This window comes from Carlito syrichta, unplaced genomic scaffold (genome assembly GCF_000164805.1).
Source record: "Carlito syrichta isolate Samal-C Ts95f unplaced genomic scaffold, Tarsius_syrichta-2.0.1 Scaffold287598, whole genome shotgun sequence".
Classification (NCBI taxonomy): domain Eukaryota; kingdom Metazoa; phylum Chordata; class Mammalia; order Primates; family Tarsiidae; genus Carlito; species Carlito syrichta.
The window spans coordinates 72,367-96,451 of NW_007231694.1; the positions used below are offsets into that span (position 1 = coordinate 72,367).

General features: G+C 47.8%; 1 protein-coding gene across 2 annotated transcripts in view; it reads right to left on the bottom strand.

Moving 5' to 3' along the window:
- Nucleotides 1–10,900: 10,900 nt before the first annotated feature.
- The window catches only part of ABCG1 (ATP binding cassette subfamily G member 1), an 81,306-nt gene continuing 68,121 nt past the window's right edge, over nt 10,901–24,085 (bottom strand). Inside the window, exons 9-15 of one of the 2 annotated variants that reach the window (XM_008052855.2) lie at nt 23,058–23,206; nt 22,786–22,887; nt 21,680–21,848; nt 20,656–20,756; nt 20,274–20,432; nt 18,170–18,288; nt 10,901–15,533 (exon numbers count right to left, since the gene is read on the bottom strand). In XM_008052855.2, the coding sequence (XP_008051046.1) occupies nt 15,305–15,533; nt 18,170–18,288; nt 20,274–20,432; nt 20,656–20,756; nt 21,680–21,848; nt 22,786–22,887; nt 23,058–23,206 (1,028 nt within the window). In that variant the 3' untranslated portion in view covers nt 10,901–15,304. Of the gene's footprint in view, nt 15,534–18,169; nt 18,289–20,273; nt 20,433–20,655; nt 20,757–21,679; nt 21,849–22,785; nt 22,888–23,021; nt 23,207–24,085 lie in introns of both variants that reach the window. The other variant, XM_008052854.2, reaches the window with a different exon arrangement.

A 24,085-nucleotide genomic window follows, 5' to 3' on the forward strand; every position in this document is an offset into this window, starting at 1 on the left:
TTGAGTTGGAGTCTCACTTTGTCGCCCAGGCTGGAGGGCAGCGGCATGCTCCCGGCCACCACAACTTCAACCCGCTGGGCTCAGGTAATCCTTCCACCTCGGCCTTCCAAGTAGCTGGAACTACAGGCGTGTGCCACCACGCCCGGCTAATTATTTATTTATTTATTTTAGAGACAAGGTCTCACCAAGTTGCCCAGGCTAGTCTCAAACCCCTGAGCTCAGGCAATCCTCTCGCCTCGGCCTCCCAAAGTGCTGGAATTACAGGCTTGAGCCACTGCGTCTGGTTACTTTTTTTTTTTTGTCAGAGTTTCACTCTGTTGCCCAGGCTGGAATGCAGTGGCACGATCATGGTTCACCACAGCCTCCACCTCATGGGCTTAGGCAATCCTTTCACTTCAGCCTCCCGAGTAGCAGGGGCTACAGGCACACACCACCACGCCTGGCTAATTTAAAAATTTTTTTTGAAGAGATGAGGTCTCACTATGTTGCCCACACCAGTCTTGAACTCCTTGGACTCAACCAATTCTCCCACCTCAGCCTCCCAAAGTGCTGGGATTTTTGCATTATTTTTGATTTTAGATATTTCATTATCACATATATTTTGATGACTGAGCTTTCCAGTGTCCTTTTAAAGTTTTTATCCATGGTGAGTGCCCCACTCTCCTCACCGTAATCCCCACCCTGCTAAGGGAAGAGGGGGAGTTAGGCACTCCAGTGAAGACTGGGCGCCGGCTTGTGCCGTGAGTCCTAGTGGAGCAGGAGGAATCTCAAATGTCCCATTGCATGGGGTGTGCTGTTCAGCATCTCGCATGCGGACTTATGGAAGTCCTAGAGAGGAAGAAGAGAATGAGGCTCACAGAGGTTTGGAAAATAAATCCTCATAGCAGGGTCAGCAGCCCCTGGACTGGCCACGTCCAAGAGAGGGCAGGAGGCCAGGAAGGGGCAGCAGGCCCTGGACTCTGGAGCCATCAAACACTTGCAGCCCCCCAGGCCCAAGCTGGGCAGTGTTCTTGTCCTCCTTTTACCAACACTTGGGAGATCAGTTTTCCCTGGTTTTGCAGCAGAAACGTACCCAAACCCTTCTGGAATACCTTGGAATTGTGAAACGCTCAGTTGTTGGTTAATAAACTACACACCATTCCCTAGTAAAATGCAAACCAAATTCCAGAGTAGCTGTTTACATCTATTTGTAGTACATCCAGATTTCAGAGTTGCAAACTCGGTGTGCTAAATTGTAGCTTTATTTTTTAATTTAGGTATTTATTTTATTTATTTGAGTTGGAGTCTCACTCCATCGCCCAAGTTGGAGTGCAGTGGCACGCTTACTGCTACCTCAAGCGTCAACCTGCTGGGCTCAGGCAATTCTTCCACCTCCATCTTCCAAGTAGCCAAAAGCACAGGCATGTGCTACCACTCCCAGCTAATTTTTTTTGTTGTTGTTGTTGTTGTTGTAGAGATGAGGTCTCACCAAGTTGCCCAGGTTATTCTCGGATCATGGGGTCAGGCAATCTGCTCACCTCGGTCTCCCAAAGTGCTGGGCTTACAGGCTTGAATCACCACTCCTGGCCAGCTTTATTTTTTCAAGACTCTTTGATCTCTGACACTCTTGGAAGAAAATCAAATCTAGTCACTCTGTGGCACTCATTCAAGTGCAAGGTCTGCTGTCTATTGGGGTGAAGAGTCCATGGAAGGGCCCTCTCTCCCTTGGATTGCCTCCAGGTTGGGGTAAGTGGGGAGGCATCTTCTGCCCCTCCTGGGGTCTGTTTCTGGTGCTTTGCCCCCCTCTGCCTTTGCCTCTCCCTCCTCTGTTACGGGGCTGCTGAATGATCCCTGCCTTCCTCCAGGCAAGCTGGCCGTGGGGGTCTCAGAACCCAGGTGGTGTTCGTGGTATGAGAAAGAGAGCAGTGCACCTGACAGTACCCACGGGGGACTGTGGCATTCTCATAAGAGATCTCAGACACTAGTATTGGAGTAGACCCCTCAGCATAAAGGGCCTAAACCAGCCCACGCACCACCAAGTCTAACAGATGGAAAGTGAAGCTGTTCCAACCCACAAAGTGACCCAGCAGTGCCCTCTGTTGGCTGCTGAGAGTGACCGCTGCTCCCTGCCCATCACATCTGGGCTGGGGGAATCTTCCAGATAAAAATCAAGGTACCGAATGGCAGAATTACCCTCACCTCCTGAAATTCTGAGTAAAGCCCATCTCCCTGAACCTCCTCCAATCACATAGCGCAAATCCAAATCCTGTAACAAATCCTACCATCCTCTTACCGAGATGCTCCCATGATGCACTATGTGCTAAGTTCATAAACCTGGCTCTGACTTCACACGTATCCCCTTGCTCTCTGGTGGGACATTGTCAAGGAATAGACCAAGGAGGCCTCTCTCTAAATCCACACTCATTCCTGGGCTCCCTGGGCTCCCTGGCCTCTGTCCCTCTGTCTAGGGCTTGGTGGGGAAGATTGGGGCCCCGGGATAAGTGATCTAAACCAGGGGTTCCCAGGGCAGGCTACATGACCACAGGAATGTCTGAGTATCTGTGTGCATTTCTGAGTACCATATGAATTAGGGCATTGAGGGGACACAGGCCAGAGGAGGCAGGAGTCTGCAATGTCCTGACTGTCCTACGCAGGCCACTGCCATCACCCAATGAAAGTCCCGGGGTTGGATGCTCACGGTGGCTGCAGTCGACTTCTGGTTTATGTTTCTTTTTTTTTTTTGAGTCAGAGTCTCACTCTGTTGCCCAGGCTGGAATGCAGTGGCACGATCTGGCCACCACAGCCTCAATCTACTGGGCTCAGGCGATCCTTCCACCTCAGTTTCCCAAGTAGCTGGGACTACCACCTAAGCTAATTTTTTGATTTCTTGTAGAGACGAGGTCTTGCTAAATTGCCCAGGCTGATCTCGAGCTCCTGGGCTCAGGGAATTCTCTCATCTCTGCTTTCCCAAAGTGCTGAGCCACCATGCCCAGCTGTTTTACATCTTAACACAAAGTTGGCTTTGTTTTGTATGGTTTGAACATACCTGAATCTTCCAGGAGGGCATATAGTGTAAATCTAGGGAAGAGTTCATTATTTAGTTTGGATCTTTGGCCAAGTTCATTTCTAACACGTGCTCAGCTAACCCAGATCTGTCTGTGTTTGTGGGTGGCCCAACCACAGGGACTCAAGCCCCAGACTCCTTCATCTTGTCCTCTGGGGTGGTCATGGGGAACTCAGGCACACTGAGTATTATTGTGTTAGGCATTTCTTTCCTTTTATTTCTCATATTCCATTCTAAATTTATTTATTTGAGTCAGAATTTCACTCTGTCACCCAGGCTGGAGTGCAGTGGCACGATCGCAGCTCATCATAGCCTCCTGGGCTTAGGTGATCCTTCCACCTCAGCCTCCCAAATAGTGGGACTACAGGCGTGCACCACCATGTCCGGCTAATTTTTTTATTTTTTATTTTATTTTAATTTAATTTTTTTTTTTGAGTTGGAGTCTCACTCTGTCGCCCAGACTGGAGTGCAGTGGCTGCTCCCGGCCACCGCAGCCTCGACCTGCTGGGCTCCGGCGATCCTTCCGCCTCAGCCTTCCAAGTAGCCGGAATTACAGGCACATGCTACCAAGCCCGGCTGATTTTTGATTTATTGTAGAGATGAGGTCTCGCTGCCCAGGCGGGTCTCGAACCCGCGGGCTCAGGCAATCCACTCACCTCAGCCTCCCAAAGGCACGGGATTACAGGCGTGAGCCCAGCTGGCTAATTTTTTAAATTTTTACTTTGTGCCCTAGACTGGTCTCAAACTCCTGGGCTCAAGTCATTCTCCTGCCTTGACCTCCCAAAGTTCTGGGATTACAGGTGTGAGCCAGGGTGCCCAGCCTTATTTCTCACATTATGATAGGGCGTTATGCATATTTAATTTTCAGCCCTGGGCACCCGTTAACACCAGCTGTCTAGAGCCCAAATGGCCTTGGCACTGTCCATTAAACCTCACCACCTCTAAAGTTGGTACTCAGTGGCTCAGGATTATCTCAAATAATGAATTGTGATCCACATGATCCAGGGATCAGTTTGATATCAAATTCATTCATTAATGACTTGGAAGGAGTGCATGTTTCCAGAACCTTCCAGAACTCACAGAATGAGAACTTTCACTTGCCCAGAGGAAGCCAGAACATGGGACTCCCTTACTACTAGTGTTTGTGCTGCTGGTAGAAAGGGGAAAGAAATACTACGCATCTCCCCACACCATGGCTGTTAAACCTAATTATTGTTTTCTGCAGTGTTTGCAGGCCTTTACTCTCCTCTTGATTTGGTAACAAAAGGTGTGGTTTATGCACTTCTTATTTGGCTAAGAACCCTCCTGGGACGGTTGGATAGCTCTATATTGTTCCAGAATACGGTGGACATTCACTTGAATTCATCATTTAGTCCAAGAATTCCTTAACTTCCAAGGGCATAGAGAGGGGGATTTTTGCTTCGGTCTCACATACCCACACAGGCTGAACTCAGCAACAAATTCATTGGGGAAACCCCTGGAAAGGAGGAGGGCATACAGGCTGAGAAGGCTCCCGGCCTTGATACAAGTCTGACAACAGTGCAGGAGAAAGGACTGGGGAGGAAGAGCCTCAGGTCATGGATCTGGACAAAGTCTCCAAGAGGACGATGCAGAATCCCCAGAGCAAAATGCCCCTTCCAGGGATCCTGTGTGTGGCAGGGCTGACCTGAGTGGGAGCAGCCCCGGGGAAGGTGGTCTGGCATGGATGCTGTGGTGGACCCCATGGGGCAGCACTGGGGCTGTCAGTTCCCTCGGTTTCTAAAGCAGGTTATCTCTAAGGAACAGTTGAGTTGTTGGCACATCTCTGGGGAGGACAAGGAGCATTTGCTCTGAGGCCCTGCAGGGTCTTAGGCTGTAATCCCACTGCAGGGGCTGGAACTCTCCCCTGGGACCTACATTCTTCGGGGTTAAAGAGACACTGTTACGTGTCGGAAATAGTTAGAAAGCCTCGGGAGAGCAAAATGGGCACAACAGCCATTGTGTATATCAGAGGGTTGCTGATGGCTGTGGAAGCAAAAACAGGCTAAAAAGACTACTTCCGGGTTGGTTATACCTGCTTGGCCATAATGCTTTAGTGCATTTAGAGCTCACAGCTGCATTGCTTCCTTAGGTTTTATTTTGTTAAAATCAAAATGTGTTTCATGCTAAGTGGAAGAAGCCCATCACAAAAGACCACATGTTGTATGATTCCATTTGTATGAAATGTCCAGAACAGCCAAATCCAGAGAGACAGAAAGTAGATCAGTCGTTGCCAGGTAGAGGGAGACACGAGGAGTGATTGCTAACAGATGTGGGGTTTCCTTTTGGGGTGACGAAAATGTTCTGGAATTAGCGGTGATGACTGCACAATTCTGTGCAGAGACTAAAACAACTGAATTATGCACTGTACAGAGACTAAAAACAACAGCATGAAAAGAGTGGGTTTAAAAGAGTGAATTTTAATGGGGAGACACCTCTTATTAACAAGGGTGTCTGAACGAAACATATTTGTATACCTAACCCTTAACTGTACCCCACAATAACATAATTAAAAATATTGATAAAAAAGAGAGTGAATTTTTATGGTATGAGAATAATGGCTCACTCATATATTACATATGTGCTTATACAAGTGGGGACCCCCCAAAAACCAGAATTATCTTTTGGAGGGTGGGCTTCCCCCACTAGTTCTAGGAGCCCATCAACATCTAGCTAGCGTTGTTGTGAGAAACTACGTACGGCCTCAGTGAATTTTTTTTTGAGATTCTTTCAGTGCATTTGCTCATTTCATGAGGGGTGATTTACGAGCGCACCTGTCCACGCCACCCTGAATGTTCAGCAGTTTTGGTTTGTTTTTTTACCAAAAATGGCATGACCCCTGTGCCCCACCCTCCCTATTCACCTGATCTCGCCCTGAGCGACTTTTTTTGTTTCCTTGTTGAAAAAAGTTATCAACAGGAAACGCTTTGCTGATGTGGAAGAGGTGAAGCAAAAAGCAGCCGAAGAACTAAAAGGTATCAAAATTGACAAATTCAAAAATTGTTCTGAGCAGCGGAAAAAGTGTCTCAATAGTTGTATTGCATGAAATAGAGAGTATTTGAAGGCAACTGAAGTTTAAACATGTAAGAATAAATACACAATTTTTATAAATAAATTCCATTTTTTTGAGGTTCCCCCCATACTTTGTTGATTTGCTGATGTAGACAATGCATGGATTTCTGCTGTAGAATTGAGAGTTTATTTCCAAGGGCATAGGGAGCCCCAAGATGTTGGCCAACTCATCCCTGATGCTTTTGGTCCTGTCAGGTGACTCCTAAGGTGGCCCTGTCCCTTCCAGGTGGGGCCAGGTGGCCCTGTCCCTCACAGGCTCAAGGGCTGTCTCCATCTTCTCGCCTGTTGGCCTGGAAGTTGCATCCTTTCCCTCTTGGGTTTTGTGGGGTGCAGCCATTGCCTTCTGCCATCCCACAGACCTGCCTCCCTGGAGCTCTGTCCTCTGGGAGGGGCTCTGTGCGAGACCACAGAGGGTCTCTGTGGCCACTAGAGGGGCTCTCAGACTCTGACATCCATTCATTCAGTGTTTGGCACCTCCCACCCCATCCCTATCCCTCAGCAACCCTGAGAAATTGTCTCAGTCTGTGACTCAGGACCAGGGAAGGGTAGCCAGTTGTGAAGGGGCATCTAGCCCTTTTTGAGTGGTGAGGGGATAGGTGAACAGACTGTTGTCTGATTGTTCACATAGGTGGGGGAGGTTATTTTGCATGGTGGTTGGCTTGGGGCATGGGACAGCATCTAGGAATGGAGAAACTTGGGCCGAAAGGAGGGGTGGGAACGTGGAGGGACAGTGAGCGCAGAAAGTCTGACTGTTGTCTTCAGTCGGTCACCATGTAGGTGTGACAGGCAGTCTCTGTGTCAGATCACCATGAGGTGGTTTTTCTTGCTGTCCAGCTCCTCCACATCTACAAGGATCATATCGTCCTTCTCAGCAGGATCACACCCAGGTGATGGGCCCAGAGTGACACGTGGACTAAGGCCCCATTGCTGACTCACAGGAGGCCCAGCAGCGTAAAGACCTGAAAGCTGACACCTGGAAATGTTGGCACATCACTTTACCCCTTAGCGAAGTGTCTGGGAGACGTACCCACTGGTCATGAGGGGCGGGCATCACTAGACCACCTCCTGGGACAAAATGGCCTTTCTTCCTGCTGTCCATTCCTAAGGAAAGGAGTGTGATGGAGTGGCCAGGGGCCCTCTGAGATAGTGCTTGGAAAGGCTCATGACACTGTGCCACCATCCATCAGCTCTAGGGCTGGAGGCATCACTACCATCACTCTTGTTTTTCTTTCTCATCAGAATCCATTATAACTCTAAAGAGGAAACTACTCCCTTGAGACAAGAGCATGTGAGGAGAAAACATATGCCTTATGTTTCCTCAGATGCGCTGCCAGATTCCCAGTCTGAGATCTGGGGCTGTCAAAAGCAAAAAAGGAATGAGAAATAGAAATCTGAAAATAACGATGCTTTATTTGATTTATGTCACATTTTCATAAATGGCATCTAATTTCAGGAAACAAAGTTCAAGTCTGCAAAATAAAAAAAATGCATGTACAAATCTAAGGAGATAAGTCTACAGAAATCTATACGCAACTCCATGGTTGGTAAGGTGAGTTAGAAGGCTCACATTTCAAGGTCTGTACAAGTTCAATGTTCCAGTGGAATCAGACAGCCAAGAAAACAAGTACCAAAAAAGCTGATGTCATTTTTGAATATATACATATATATGTACGTATGTATATAAGTCATGTTTATCTAGAATAGTGCAATAGTCCTTTTGCAGCGTGCCAGTGATAGAATTAACTAAAGTCACACAGACATAGCCAAGTCAGTGCAAAGTTATCCATACAGCAGTATAAAAAACAGGTAGTATATAATTACATAGTAGATATACAGATATACGCACATGTTTGCACGCTGACTAAAAAGTTACTTGCATTGACTTTTGCCTTGGAAGAAATAACAAAAAAAAAAAAAACCCTTAAATGGTTCCTTATCAGATAAAAGGTAACAATTCATGACAGATTCAACTATAATCAGGTATTGCACCAATATGTCTAACAAAGGAAAAAATTAATAAAAACTAGCATAAGGGGGTCGGCTACCCATATTAACTTTTTAAATACACATGTTCTATTGAAAAACTGACTCCCAGTTAATCCCCTCCAGGAAGGAGTGTAAAACTATAAAAATGGAAAACCCATGGTGTGGGTGTGGTGGTCTCTTTCATCAGCTATTTGGATGATATAATGTTTTGCTGCTGTTTGCCAAGTACTGAACAATGAGATGTTTGTGATTGAACTTGGAAAGCCTGGTATGTAGGTCATGGAAAAAAGACCCCCAGGTGCATGATGACAGAAGTGTACAAATGTAAAGTTATAAAAACAAAATAGCTACCATGGCCACTATTTTCAGGAAGCCCAAACCATGGTACCAGTCAGATTAGATGGCATCCCAGGATCTCCAGGAACCCACAAATATAAACCCTAAACCCACATAGTCCACGACTTCTTGGCCTGTCCCTTCAAGGCCTGATGCATTCCACCTAGCAGAAGAGGGCACATTCGGGGTCCCCACATAGGGGAGATTGGTTCTGGTAACTGGATGCGCCTGGGGTTCCCAATCCTGTTTGGCAAACATTGTTTTCTAGAAGCTTCTAGGCAGGTGAAGTACAAGATGAAGAGTCAACCCCCAGTGCCCACAGTCAAGGCTTCAGGAAGTCTCCTTAAGGGGAGACTCATCTGGGAGACTAGAGATTGGTCCCCATGTAGGCCACTGGAGAGAACCTTAGCATCTCTGCCAGGCTCACCTGCCTTCATGGTGCAGGAGCACACAGGCCAGAGGTAATAGTGGACAGCTTACAAGTTTCCAGAGACCGGCTCTCCCAACATCAGAGGTTATAAAATGAGTACCACCTCTGACTGTGTTCAGTATCAGGACACTGTTTAATCTCATTTGCAAAGTGCAGGCCAAAGTCACTCAGATTATGTAGTGCAGACACTCAGAGGACAGTGCCGCTCTATCAAGAGAACCTCCACTGAGGGCAATAAGTTTGAGTTTTGCTATTTTCTGTGAATATGCCTTTCCCAAGATCTCAGGGGTCAGAAGATTGTGTTCAAAATCACAAGCCCCCATGAATCAAACACTTGTGTGCCCATGGCCACGTCCTGGGCTTGTACCTGAAAGGCAGGTGGCTGTGGGGGTGGCTTTCTGGAAAAGGGGAATGGCTTGGACAAGCTCAGCCCACAGCAGTGGAGCTGTCCCTGAAGCTGGCACTGAACAATCACAAAAAAGGCAGAACCACGCCCAGCTGCCAGGTTCAGCCCTTGCTTGAGACAAAACAAGTTTTGTGCATCCGTCCCTTTCCCCTCAGCCTGACAATGGTCATTCTACGTGGAGAAGCCCCCAAGCTGGGCCCCTCTGAGTAGCCCTCGTTTGCCCGGCCAGAATGCGGTAGCCCATGGGAATTGTTTTCCCCTTTTTGATGCCAGGGGACTATTTTTGAGCATAGGGGGGTATCAGGGTCCCTGACCTCGACCTCTGCTCACATCAATATTGCGCAAGCCAGTACCCTCGGCTGGCCTCGAGTACACTGGGGAAGCCACAGCATTTCTGTGTGGGGAGCAATTCCAAGTCAGCATGTTCAGAGATAACATTACATAAAAAAACGGAGCCATTTTCTCAAAGATTGGAAAAAAGAAACAGGAAGGCTGTACAATAGTTATTAGGATTTAGGCCAGCTCAGCAGAGGGTGAGCGTGTGTGCCACAGTCACACCTCCATCTTGCCCAGGAGGCGTGGATTTTAAGGACAGCCTGAACTGAGCTTGCAAGTGAAAATTAGACTATGCAGCAGGGGTGTGGGGCCTCCTATTTCTTCCCTGTGTCTGGTCCCAGGGAGGTTCCCAGAGAAGGTCAGCCTCAAACGTGAACATCAGAAGCCCCTGTCCTTGCAGAGGGCAAATATCTCAGAGAATCTCCCTGGTGTGAGAGACCAAGCACAGTGACCCAGAAGGACTGTGATTTTAACATCAGTTGGACCTGGGGGGGTGAGAGAGTTGATATTGGACATTCCAGAGAGGCCAAGTGAGTGTCACAAGCTTGTATTCACACCTGTGGCTCCCGCATGTGGATACTGTGACCTAGCCCAGCCTAGCTCTCTGTTTTATGTCTGAGAGGTGAAAGGCAGCCTGGTTTGAAAGCCCAGCCCTGAACCCCTGCTGCATCTCAGAAGTCCTCTCTGACCTCTCAGAGGTCCTCTCTGACCTGGCAGGAGCTGGGGAGACAGTGAAAGAATGTAGCACAATACACCATGCTCCTTCCATGCTCCTTCCTGCTCATGTCAACTTTAGGACCAAAACCTTGTGAGGGCTGCTTCCCTCACTAGCAGCAGCTGATTTCCAGCAAAACAAGACCAACACACAAGGGCTGTCCCCCTCCTGGAGATGCCACCAAGGGCCCGGGTCCAGGAAGAGCCAGCAGTGGTGGAAAGGACCCGAGGGAAGGTGTAATCAGGCGCCCTTCAGCTGACCTCCCCTTGAACCTGCTCCAGGCCCTCGCTGAGGCCTGCATTTAACAAGGCAGGAGGAAATGAGTGAGGGGTCCGAGAGAACAGAGAAAAACTTAAAACTTTATGACAGTTCAACATAAAACATGAAGGTCATCAAGAGAAAAGTGATTATTTACAGGCGGGTATAGACGGCGACACTAATAAATCAGAACTCTTAGCACATAGATGACAGGTGTATTCCGAAGACAATCTAAAAATCAATTTGACTCAGTAAAATTCAAGCAAATCACTTGAAGTATTTGACACTGAACACAAGTAGGAAGTTTTATATAAAATATTTTATTAGCAGTCTTTATTTCTTAAAAGTATCTAACTTTATATTCATACATTCTGCACCCCCACCCCCCACCTGGCTGGGTTGCTTTCTTTGACTTTTTGTTGCACTTTCAGTCAGCTGGCACTTGACAGTAGCCTTCGTGGGTTTTGACTACCCTCTGACTGTCTGCACCAGGCAGGAAATGAGAGAATTTTTCTTTCCTTTTTTAGAGTAAAGGACAATTGAGGATTTAGAGGCTGGTATTCTACAGAGATGAAGGAAATACCACAGAACAATACTATCAGACACACACCTGGAGCAAGTCTGCCCACGTGCATGGGTGTGTGTGGGCAAGTGTGCACATGTGTGTATATAGGTGCAGTATATATGTACACACACACACACACACACACACACACACACCAGCCCCTCTGAAGCCCAAGTTAATCCACAGGCATGGGCCAGGCAAGGGCAGAGCACAGCCCCTCTCCACTGAGACAAGAAGTAAAGCAGCCTCCAGGCCAGCTAGCGGCACTCCTCACGAACACTCAGATGTAAGGCCACTGGGGCCTGGGGAGCAGCCACCCTTTCATCTCTGCCATCTGTTTGGTGCCAGAACGAATAACGGAACATGTAGCCACTAAACTAGTATTGCACTTGATGTCTTACAAAGTCGCTTCAGGTACATCCGTACCTTGTGAACTGGAGGCAGCACGGCAAAGCAAAAAACAAACAAACAAAAAAAATAGGGACTCTGGGGTTAGACCTGGGCTATAATCCTACCCTACTCTCTCCCAACTCTGGGACTGGAGCCAATGCGAAGTCTCTCCCAGCCCAGCACACCACATCTGCACAAGGAATGGAGAGAAGCCAGCGGCACGTGGTCCCCTCCTGCCATGCTGGAGGGTGAGCCTCATTTGAGTCCCCTTCCCTAGATTCCCAGTGCCCAGGATATCAACAGGCATGGGGGATGGGTCAGCAAAGGTCTGATGGGTGAGTACATGAACAGAGAGATATTCCTAAGGCATTCAGGCAGCGCCTGGAACATTCGACAAGGAAAGAGGCTCAGTACACCGGAGTAGGTGCGTTGCTTCTCAGTGCAGCGACCGAGGGTGATTTCTGCCTTATGGCTGTGGTCTGTTCCTGCCCTCAGGCAGCGAAAACGGCCTTTTGTGGGTTTCTAAGATGAATTTTCTCCTAAATGCTTGATGTCATTTTCTAGGACCTGAAGGTGACTCCCCACAGGTGATGTCACTAGACCCTAGCAGGAACTGTGTAAATATTGACACAGTTATCTCTCTTCCTGGGGACAGCTTCCCACTTCACCTACACGGGAACTTTTGAAGAATTTAATTCTCTATCTGAAATTCAGTCAGAGAAGAAAAAAGGGAGGCATGAGATGCTCTGAAAGTGAACAAAGGCAAGAGGCTACGAGCAGGGTGGGCTGGCAAGGCCCCCGGAGCTCCCTATTAGGGTCAATGGTGTGACCCTCTTCTCCTAAAAATTTCACTTAAAGGTGACACCCTTTGGACTTCCACCTCTACTAACAACTGGGGAGGACACATTTTCTTTACCCAAGATTCAATCCTGTCTACTAAATGAAGAAATTCAATCCGAGATGAAAGGAGTATTTGGGACACTGCATTCACAGATGACTTATATCAGATTTGGGGAGTGGGTCTGGGTTGAAACTCCAGTGTGTGAAAGAGAGCACATCATCACACACACTCTTTAGGAAAGTGAATCAGTGTGTTGTCTGGGTGTTACCTTAGGTTACTGGCGTAAGGTATTTTATGAAACTATCCTACAACAAAAAGCAGAGGAAAATGAGCTAAAAATCCAAACACCAGCATTTGAGTGACGTGAATGTTGCCCAGGTTAGAACATGAGTGCTCAAACCAGGGCACTGCTGCTTCTTGAAGAGGAGTGCAGGCATGTCCCGGGGCTGGTGCATCCTCACTGCCACAGCTGGAGGCCTTACTCTAGTTACAGGGTAAGCAGAACTATCCCTTCAGATTACTCACCCATTCTAGTTAACATCCTTTGAAAAAATGACTCAGTGAGATCTTGTAAATACATTCCCTTCTATCAGCCTAACCACCCTCCCAGTCCCCAAGATCGTTCCCTTGGAAGGACTCCAATCAGTTCCTCATCTATTTAGGGATAAATAGAATCTGTCAACAGGGGAAAATGGAAATCCAGGGAGCAGGAACTCCTTGGGAGATAACTCCTTCTGAGGGCTCAGGTGCTCTCAGAAACCAGATTTTAAATCTAGAGGAATCTCAGTGTTCCCTTCTGAAATTGCTGAGAGATGACAACGTGGTCTCAGTGAACCACATGAAGCCTGTGGTGTAGAGTAGTCGGCCCTACACAGTGCTGTTCCTGAAAGGCACGTCCCTGTTACGGACATGAAACTACCACATTAATCCATAACAGGAAAGGCTAACCCAGGGGGCAAGGTTTCATTCGGTGCTGACCTCCTCTGATGTGATCACAGGATTTTTTTCCTCTTTGCAATTGTGTATTTTACCAGGCCGTTCTTACATAGGTCTTTCCTATGTGGGATGTCTTATAGGCAGACCTATTTTAAAATTAAATGAAGACTTTTTATAAAGGCTAAGTTTGACTCTGGTTAAAAACTTAATCTGGAAGGCAATGCCATATTTGAACAGAACAAGCAAACTTAACATTTTAATATATATCTCAACAGTGTTAACTAAAAAATGATCTAGGCGTGAAACAGGAATGTCTAAGCATTTGCAAACTAAATCCATGTGTAAATAAAATTCAGACCCTTTCATTCTCTTAAAGTAGGAAAAAAGAGCTTCATGGACAGATACAACCAAGGAATCTCTCAACCTCTGAACTGTAAATAGCCTTGAACATGACGTAGCACAGCTATTTATAGATGAGGAAACTGTAGCTTAGGAAAGTTCACTGATTTGCTCACCAAAACACAATCTTTCATGGAGACCCTGATTCCATGATAATGATACTCTAGAAGAAGAAAGCAACTGCATTTTCCTGAAGATGGACTGCTTTGGCCACAACCACCTTCCACCCTTATGGTCAAACTGCCTCCAAGAGCTGACAGGGAGCTGACAGCCTTGTTGTGAATTCAAAGGCTGCTTGATCTGCAGATTTGCCTCCTGTTCCTGCCCACGTCAACACAAGCCCAACACGGGGACAGTGGTGTAGCAGACAGGTCACAGAAATCACACCTGGGGGATGGAATCACCCACAACTCTAAATGCATTGTCTGGTTAAGTTACAAGTGCCTCTGTGCACCATGGTCTTCGCTGATTTCACACAAAGCTCTTGGATTCCGATGCCATCTTGCTGGCATCTTCCCCCCACCCAGTGTGGGTGGCTCACTCTTCACGGACTGGTGATCCCTACAAACCCAACCCTCAAGGGTCGCACCTGAAAGTTCCCTAAGCCCAGCTTTTCCAGGTTTGGTGGAGGTAGTTAATGTGATATAGAATAAAGGGGAAACAAGTTTTTAAAAAATCAATAGGATTGATCTTCTAGAAATTTTTTAGGCAAAATTAAGGTGGCCAGGGAGAAGGAAACAACATATTTTGCTGAAAATAAGAAGCCCGTGGAAAATAAAATATTATGAAAGAGTTAGCCAATTTCATCTTATAACTTTTGGTAATGCTTTTAAAAATGTCTTCATGGCTCAGTGCAGATGGTGTCAAAGTCCCCCCCTTAACCTGGAACCTGCACTGGACCTTTCACACATTCTGTCTGTATATGAGACCAGCTTGGTGATTACAGTTCCACCCCTCAAACCTCTAAACAAAAGTATATTATTTACCCTGAATAATTCTTCAACAAGTACTAAAAAAAGTACAATTTGTTAAAAATGAATGAAATTGATCGACTTTTGGCTTGGAAAATGACTTCTCACTGGAAAAGAGTCAAACCTTAGAAAGATGGGACTATGAAAACAACAGTCATCAAATGGAACAACTCCGCGTTTGGGCCCTCACCCCCTCCCAGACATCTGATCGCACAGTGATCAACTGCGAAGCTGCCTGCAGTACCCCATTCAGGACCCAAGGGTGCCATGTCATAAGGAAGAATTTTCCTGGGAAGCCTCTTGTCACCAACTGTGTTGCAGGTTCAAATTCTGCCCCAGTTGTGGTATTTTGAATTCTGAATGTTAAAAAACAAACAAAAAACCTTCTACATCTTCCTAGTTAAAGCTAGAAAGGGTAATGGAGAGAAGACCCAGCCGAGTGGGGCGGAGCCATTGAACGCTAGACACCCATAAACCAAATGCGGTTTCCAGGGGTTGGGGCAGAAGAGTCTCTGTGTCATCAGGCACAGGCTTGCCTCTGTGACTCTAGACGTGCCCTTGGCCACAATGTCTCATGTTCCTCTCTTCTGGCATTCGGTGTTTTACCTTTCTGCCCGGATTTTGTACCTCAGGACAAAATAGGCAATGAGTCGTAGGGAGATGAAGAAGATCCCGAGCACAATGAAGTCCAAGTACAGCTTGGCGTTTTCCACATCCAGCTCTCGCAGGATGGCCTCAGACTTCTGGAAATGGCATGTCTCGTCAATGTCGCAGTGCAGATCTTCTCTGTCTAAGCCGTAGATGGAGAGGATGACCCCTTCAAACCCATACCTATGGAGGAAGTGCCTGGTGTGAGGGAAAACTCATTTCTGACCAACCACGCCAAGCTAAGGTCCATCTCACGTACCCTCCCTGAGACCTTCAGCCCGGTTTCCCTCCCTTCCCAAAGAGCCACCTTCATCAAAATACGTCCTAATCTCCCAGCATCTTCCTAAAATAAATAAACACAGTCTACAGAAGGAATATCCAGCATTTTGGCTTCCCTGGGCTTCATCAAGTAAGGAAGAATTGTCTTGGGTCACACATAAATTATATAATATGGTTAGTGTATATACATAATAAGATTTCTTATTTTAAAATCTTTTTTATAAAGTTTAGAAAAATGAGAACAATATAAAGCTAGTGGGAAACCTGACCTTGTTTTTTGTAAAACGAATCTATCAATGTCCAGTTTGATGGAAGTGGTTTCAATTCTTAGTGAGGTCTCAAGGTGCTCAACAGAAATGTTTGTGTGAATTTTGCTTTTCATATACTTCATAATTGAAACAGCTGCTCACAAATGTATGTGCTGCCAAAAGGCAATGTCAGGAATAAGGTGTGACTGTGAACTTTAAACATGGAACTACACATGGGGTCATGAAGGAAATAAATGCTAAAAAACACATGATGTTAAAAGATTTTGTGGGGCCACATTACTAGCTATTCTGGGCCGCAGGACATGCCTGGTCTACAGCTCAGCTTAGTTTTATTTACTCTAATTCTGTTTCCTCCAGAGCCCCCAGCAAAAAAAACACATTGAACAACTGGTAGGTATTCATTCACTGGTGAAATGAATATTGAAAGCTACTTGGATTGCTTCTGATGTAACATACTTTTCAGTCGTTAGATATCATGGGCCTGCCAGCCTTGCAAGGACTTGAGTGCATTTATAGAAAACATTCCTGCGCCATCTAGCATTCTGTTCCAGCCCTACACTGTCAGAACAAAAACACTAATTTTGAGAAGAAAGACATTGGTTTCTGATTTCTTGGGATTGGCAAGCACACTGATTGTTGAAACTCTGTACAAGTGCTTTGTTTTGATTTTGTTTTTCTGAACAATATACCTGGGTCTGAACTGACATTCTAGAAAAGAAGAGCTTGTTCCCAACTTCGGATCTTTGTGTCACCTGGAATCGCTGCGGCTAGGGGTGGAGGGTGGGGAAAAACTCCAAAGATGGGCACTGCCTACTAAGGGGACAGCGTGGCTAGCATGCCAAAGACCCACTCCTCAGGGGGCATGGAACCCGACAGCCTAAGGCCCTGAGGCACTGGAGTATTCTTGTTCAAAGACATTATGGTGTTTAAAATATTTGTTTTTCACTGGATTTCCTTTTTTTTTAAAAAAGTAATTAATTAACTTATTTAAAGTTAGAGTCTCACTTTGTTGCCCAGGCTAGAATATAGTAGCACGATCATGGCTCCCCATAGCTTCGACTTCCGGGACTCAGGTGGTCCTTCTGTTTCAGTCTCTTGAATACCTGGGACTACAGGCATGTGCCACCACACCTGGTTACTTTTTTTTTCTTTTTGTAGGGACAAGTTCTCATCATATTACCCAGACTGGTCTTGAACTCCTTGACCCAAACAATCTTCCCATCTTGGTCGCCCAAAGTGCTGGGATTATAGGCGTGGGCTACTGCACCCAGCTCTCTGCTGGATTTCTTTTATTATTATTTTTATTTTTTAATTTTTTTTTGAGTCAGAGTCTCACTCTGCTGCTCAGGCTGGAGTGCAGTGGCACGCTCATGGCCACCACAGCCTTGACCAGCTGGACTCAGGTGATCCTTCTGCCTCAGCCTTCCAAGTAGCTCAAACCACAGGCATATGCCACCACGCCTAGCTAATTTTTTGATTTATTGTAGAGGTGAGGTATCGCCATGTTGCCTGGACTAGTGTCAAACCCCTAAGCTCAGGAAATCCTCTCACCTTGGCCTCCCAAAGTGCTGGGATTATAGGCTTAAGCCACCTTGCCCGGCCTCCACTGGATTTCTTATGGAGATTTTACAATCAGGACCTTGTTATAACCACCATTCACTTTGGAGAGGAATGAAAATTCCTGAAAGGTGGAAACATTCCCACTGAAGGCAGCTCTTGGAAACACCCAGAACATGAGGGTTCACCACGGCGTCTTCAGGGGCTGAATCACTAGAATGCACTTTGTCCTTGTTTTGCGTGCGTGCATATGTCTGTGGAGGGTGGGGTGGGAGCACATGAAACCAGGACAATAATAAAGGCACTGAGCCCGACTCGGTGGCTCAGCCTGTAATCCCACGCCTTTGGGAGGCTGAGGTGAGTGGATTGCCTGAGCCCGCGGGTTAAAGACCCGCCTGGGCAGCGAGACCTCATCTCTACAATAAATCAAAAAATCAGCTGGGCGTGGTAGCACATGCCTGTAATTTCGGCTACTTGGAAGGCTGAAGCCTTGGAAGGATCGCCGGAGCCCAGCAGGTCGAGGTTGCGGTGGCCGGGAGTGGCGACAGAGTGAGACTCCAACTCAAAACAAAACAAAACAAAACAAAAATAAAGGCACTGAAACACTCACATCTGTGGCCCACACTTAGTCAACAGCCAAGACTCTGCTTTTGTGAGCACGCACCCTCAAGGTTAAGTTCCCACCCTACACAAGCCCGGCAGCCCCTGGGCTACCTGACGTAGGAGATGTAAGACATCCACTGCAGGTACGTCGGGATGGTGTCAAAGCTGACGAAGAAGCCGGAGAAGAGGAGGACAGGGATGGCTGTCACAGGCCCCACGAATGTCGCCACCTGGGAGGCAAGGTGGGAACACAAACTGTAGAGCCAGCAGTCGGGTCTCCAGCAGAGCAAGGGCCTGCCCAACCCTAGCTGCAGAGGGGGAAGGTCACACAGGATAGAGTGTGACAAGGAGTCTTCTGAGCATGGTGATGAGGACAAGCGATCTGTGTCCCCGAGAAGTGAACACTAGGGGGTGTCACTGTCTCTGAGGGTTGCCATGTGGAGGCAGAGGTGCCCCACCTGCTCTGCTGGGACACTGGCAGTCCTGAGAGGAGCTGGGAAAGCTGGCAGACGATGTCCGCAAGCAAAACTGATGGGAACGTCTCCTCCTTGGTGGGGAGCAGCTGTCAGCTCCTCCACAGCTGCCTCCTTGTGGTCAAGTCCAGTGCCTGGCCTGTGGCAGGCTCATGGTGTGTGTTCACGCAGTAGGGACTCAGTGGAAGGGTCACAGCCTCTTCAGTGTGAGCACCTGTGTGTCAGCACCCATGGGGTGAACGAGCCTCATACATACTAAAAACAAAACACTACCATGGCTCTGATTGACAGTGAGCAGACTGCAAGGAGGGCATTGTGTATGGGGGGTGTACAGTGTGTGTGGTGGGTGTGTATGTGTGCCCCGTGTTGATGCATTTGGGTGTGTGTGTGTGTGGGTGTGTGGTGTGCATGTGTGTCTGTGTGTGATATGTGTGTCATGTGCTGAGGTGTCTGTGTATGTATGATATGTGGCGGATGTATGTAGCATGTAGTGGGTATTTGTGGTATATATAGTATGTCCATTGGTGTGGTGTATGCGTGACGTATGTGATGTGTCATGTGCATGGGGGGTGTGTGTCTATGTCATGGTAAGTGTGTCATGTGCTAAGGTGTCCATGTGGATGTGATATGTGTAGTATGTGTGTAGCATGTTGACACATCCCTGTGTGTGTGTGTCCATGGTGTAGCACGTTGTCACTTCCCTATGGGTATGTGTCCATGTGTGTAGCATGTTGACACATCACTGTGTGTCTATGTGTGTAGTATATTGACACATCCCTGTATGTGTATGTGTGCATGTGTGAGGGTATGCAGATGGGGCATCACAGCCTGTGCTCTGGTCAGATGAGACCCATCGGAGCCTGACAGCTGGGGGACTGGCAGCCTGGGAAGGCGTCTGAGCAGGGGCAATGGGCACTGGCCTTGAGGAGATGTGGCCACTGCGGACACAAAGGACCAAGCTTGCTGGAGTGGTGTGACCTGCACTTTCCCTGGAGTGGCCTATAGAGCAGATGATGACCCTGTGAGATGGACACCATGGCTATTCCCATCCAGAGTGAGGGAGCTTGGCCTGGGACTGAGCAGCTGGCCACAGTGGACCAGAGGTGGACACAGGAAACATGCACCCATGTCCACCCAAGGGTGCTGCCTTGTCTTCAGACAGGCCTAAGGACAGGCACAGCCTGAGCATCTGGAAGCCACAGAGCTGGAGAAACTGCACGTGCACGTGGGTTTGGCAGGTGGGGACCAGAGTGGTGATGAGAGGACGGAGGGACCTGTGAGGAGTCTGGGGTGGGTGGAGACAGGTGAGTGCAGTGGGGAGGGTGTCTAAAGGATGGCTCAGTGGATCCCACAGAGGCAATGAGTAGAACTTAGCCTCCGAGCCAGCTGTGTGACCCCTGACAAGCCTCTCTGGGTCTTAGTTTCCCTACCTGTGAAATGGGGAAAACACAGCAGCACCCATCCCTGCGTGTGCTTGGGACTAAGTGAGCTAATGTCTGAGAAGCATCAGGCAAGCACTGAGCATGCACTGCACAAGGGTGCCTATGATGGTCATTGCAAGTCAGCCCATCCTGACCACCTGGGACAAGGCAGCTCCTTCTCATGGGAACAATCTTGTGAAGCTCTCCAAGGAGGTTCAAGGCAGAGTTAGGAGGGTGGCAGAGCTCCACCAGGCAGCAGCCCTGGTCTCATCCTCCAGGTGGCACGGAGAAGCCCAGCCCGTGGCGTTTCCTGGCTGGTACCTGCAGGGATGTGGAGGCGGCTCCAATCAGCAGGCCCAGGGACTGAGCCACCAGGGAGGTCATGGTGCCCAGAGCAGCAAACAGGACGAATCGCACGGCGTCAGATGGCTGTGATGTCATCCAGTACACGATGCTGCAGTAGGCCACTGGGAACATGATCTAGAAGCACAGAGACCATCAGCCCTCGGGATCGCCCCATCACAGTAGGCAAGCCTTGAAGCTTTCAGGTGGCAGCCCTCCACCAGCAGCTAAATGCCTTTAGTCAGGACATGTTACCCTGCCACAGGCCTGGGCAGAACCCTCTTGTGTAAATCGGGGTTTCCACCCCAATTAGAGGGCATAAGGACAATCTCTTCCAGTCTCACCCCCCTCACTGACACACCTGAAAAGGGACGTCGGCCATGGTCTTGGCAAGGTAGTAGGCCTTCAGGCTGTACCAGTAATTCAGGTGTTCCCGTAGAAATACACCCATCTCCAGGGGAACTAGGGGATAGGAAAATGGTAAACACGGGTCAGGCAAACATACTCAGTGGTCCAAACATTCAAATTAGTGATCCTGAGCTGAGCCACCTGTGACTCAGTTCTGGCTGATGCCACAGCGTGAACCTTTCTCTACATGCAGCACCAAGAAGGTTTTGCTAGCCTGGAAAAATCGCCGGCCATCTTTATAACTGTCAGTCATCAAGTGGAGACTCAGAGTGTGAAGGGCATCTATGTGAACACTGAGCATTATTTTAGCCATTGATACAAGTATTCACATGACCTTATTCTTACTGAGTTGCCTTTCCTGACACTCTCTGTCCATGTGGCCCCTTCCTGTGATCAGCTCTGCAAGCTGGTCTTAGAAATTCAGGGCACCCCAGGGAGGTGGTCTCAGAGGGAAGAGGTTTACACTGCAATTTCATGGAACAACAGCTTTGTACACCATCAGCCCCAAGTGACCAAAGACAGACTACTTGCGAATGAACTAGAATTGTGTGGAAACCATCCAGAAGATCTCATCTGCCCAGAAGCGGGCTGTGCCAGGGCTATGTTAACAACTGCACTAGGACATGCTTAAGTAGTAGAATCAGAGGGGCTCCTGATTAGTGAACCTTTGAGAAATACCCCTCCCATCAGCCTTCTCCCATGCTTAAAAGTCTCCTATATTAGTGATTCATTTATTTGACTTAAAAACTGTAACAGATAACAGAAAATATGATAAAACTGGCATCTGTCAAATATTTTCTGTTAGATAACAGAAAATATGATAAAACTGGCATCTGTCAACAAAGAAGACAGTATTTGTTATAAAGGGCATTGTGTTCAGAAAATGCATCTATCAGTCAAGGCATGGCCTCAGGCCCCCATCCTTGGGTAGGAATCAAGGATGATAAAGAAGAGGAGGGTCTTGGTGGGTCACTCACATGTGAGAACAGTGGGCATGAGGGCGGCGAACATGAGGAACAGCATGGAGAAGAAGAGGAAGCCGGAGTTGCTCAAGACCTTCTTGGCTTCGTTCCCGATCCCCAGGTAGAGCAGGCCAATGAGGAGGCCGATCCCAATGTGTGAGGTGATCCGCAAGTGCGTCAGGACCTGGGGACAGACCCACTCTTACCCAGGGCATGCACAGCCATTCCAGGCTCGCCGCACCTTGGGAGTCATCGGACCCTGATTTCTGTAACAATAGATCTTTCCTTCTCCTTCAGAAAAACAATCCCAAACCCTAAACTAACTCACACACATGCACACTCACATGCACACACATGCACACACACCAGGCTTTTGTTGCTGTTAAAACAGAAGTAATTACTATCCTTTGTTAAATCTTCTTCGAAAATGGGGAACAAGGGAAGTCTATCTTCAGGAAAGAGGAGAAGTAAAGACGATGATGAGAGAGGACAATGGCTGGACCAAAGTCCCGTGACTGATGAGCTCTGACATGGGCTGTTGTAAACCCCACTGTCTTTCAAATGAGGTCCCAGAAGCCACTCTGGGCACTCATCCCCTCCTAGGCAGATGGCTAGACTGTCCACTTAAATGGTGGATGTTATGTCGTTCCCTGTGTCCAACACCTCTTTCCCTAGAAGGAATTATTCATCCATCCATTCCTTATGCCCTGCAGCGCTTTCCTGAAGGAGGAACACACTTGCCCACATTCTGACTTTAGCCTTGGCCATGGATCTTGTTTTGGACAATGAAATATGAGTGCAGGTGACAACCTGTCACTTCTAACCAGAAGTTTTAAGGACTTCCATTTGGTTTTTCTCTTGCACTCTTTTTGTCATGTTCCAGAAAGGCATCTCTAGATAGGAGCTGTTCTAGGATGAGAAAACATATGGGGCAGAGACACAACACAACCCCTGCCACTGACACATGACACAAATATCAGTGGTTGTAGACTCTGACAATTGGGGGCTGTTTGTTACTGCAGCATGACAGTGAATGCTGACTATTGTACATGGAGGAAAAATAGCCTGACAGGTCAGTCAGGGTGAGTCAGCCCAAAAGAGAAGATTTAGGGCAGCCTTACTGAATCCCTCATGATGCTGAGGAAGGTCCTCTTGAAGAGGATGCAGAACTGTGTTAGGCAGCTGGCAGAGAAGCTGTGACAGCCTTCCATGGAGGTAGAATCCTAGGGAAAAATCCAAGAAGAGAGGGGGTAAGACACTGGCCCTGGGATGTGGGTCCTTATCACTAAGAAAGCATCTCATGCAGCAGGTGTGGGGACCGTGTACAGCTCCCGGGCGGCTGTGGGATGTGCATTACCTTTCTCAACCCCTTCAAGCGTTTTGCCTGCTTTACCTCTTCAGAGGGCCGGTGCCAAAGAAAAGGGGTCACCTCGGCATCACCCCCGAGGTCTCTCTTGTGGTCGGAGTCACACATGCCCTCCCGGACTGCTCTCACCAGGCGACCGTTCTGATCCCCATACTCGCCAGATGCGACCTCCATTACTGTGTGAGATGAAAAAGGCGGGGTCAGTCTTGGGAGCCAGAAAGGTGCACCGATCGCACAAAGTTGGTATAGCAAGAATTTTTTTTTTTTAATTCAGAGACTCACTCTGTCACCCAAGCTGGAGTGCAGTGGGTGGCACAATCATGGCTCACCACAGCTTTGACCTCCTGGGCTAAGGGGATCCTTCCACTTCAGCCTCCCGAGCAGCTAGGACTGCAGATACATGCTTCCATATTGGCTAATTTATTATTTTTTTTATAGAGACAGAATCTCCCTATATTGCCCAGGCTGGTCTCCAATTCCTGACCTCAAGCAATCGTCCTGCCTTGGCTTCCCAAAGTGCTATGATTATAGGTGAGAGCCACAGCATCCAGCCGAGAATGTTCTTAGATTACATAGATGCTGCAGGATGATGATTATGGTGTGATGTCAAAGTCAATTTTCAGCTAACACTTGGCTCTCATCCTCCCAGCAAGGTCATTTATCATGTCAGGAGTCTGAAAGTGCAAATGCGTATGTGATGCCGGGAGTCTGAGAAGCAGTTAGTACACGTATCTGCGGATGTATTCATCCACCCAGGGTTTATCAGAGACCATGTGGGCCAGCCTCCAAGGTGGGCCTGGGGAGAGGAGTGGAATGGTGCACACCACCATGCCTGGCTAATTTTTTTATTTTTGTAGAGATGGGATCTTGCTATGTTGCCCAGGCTGGTCTCAAACTCCTGGGCTCAAACAATCTTCCTGCCTCAACCTCCCAAAGTGCTGGGATTACAGGTGTGAGCCATCATGCTCGGCCGGTAGCCTACTTCTTATGAGTGAGAGGCATTTCTCACCAACAGTGTCCCATGGAACACAGTTTGGGAAATGATATTACAGAAA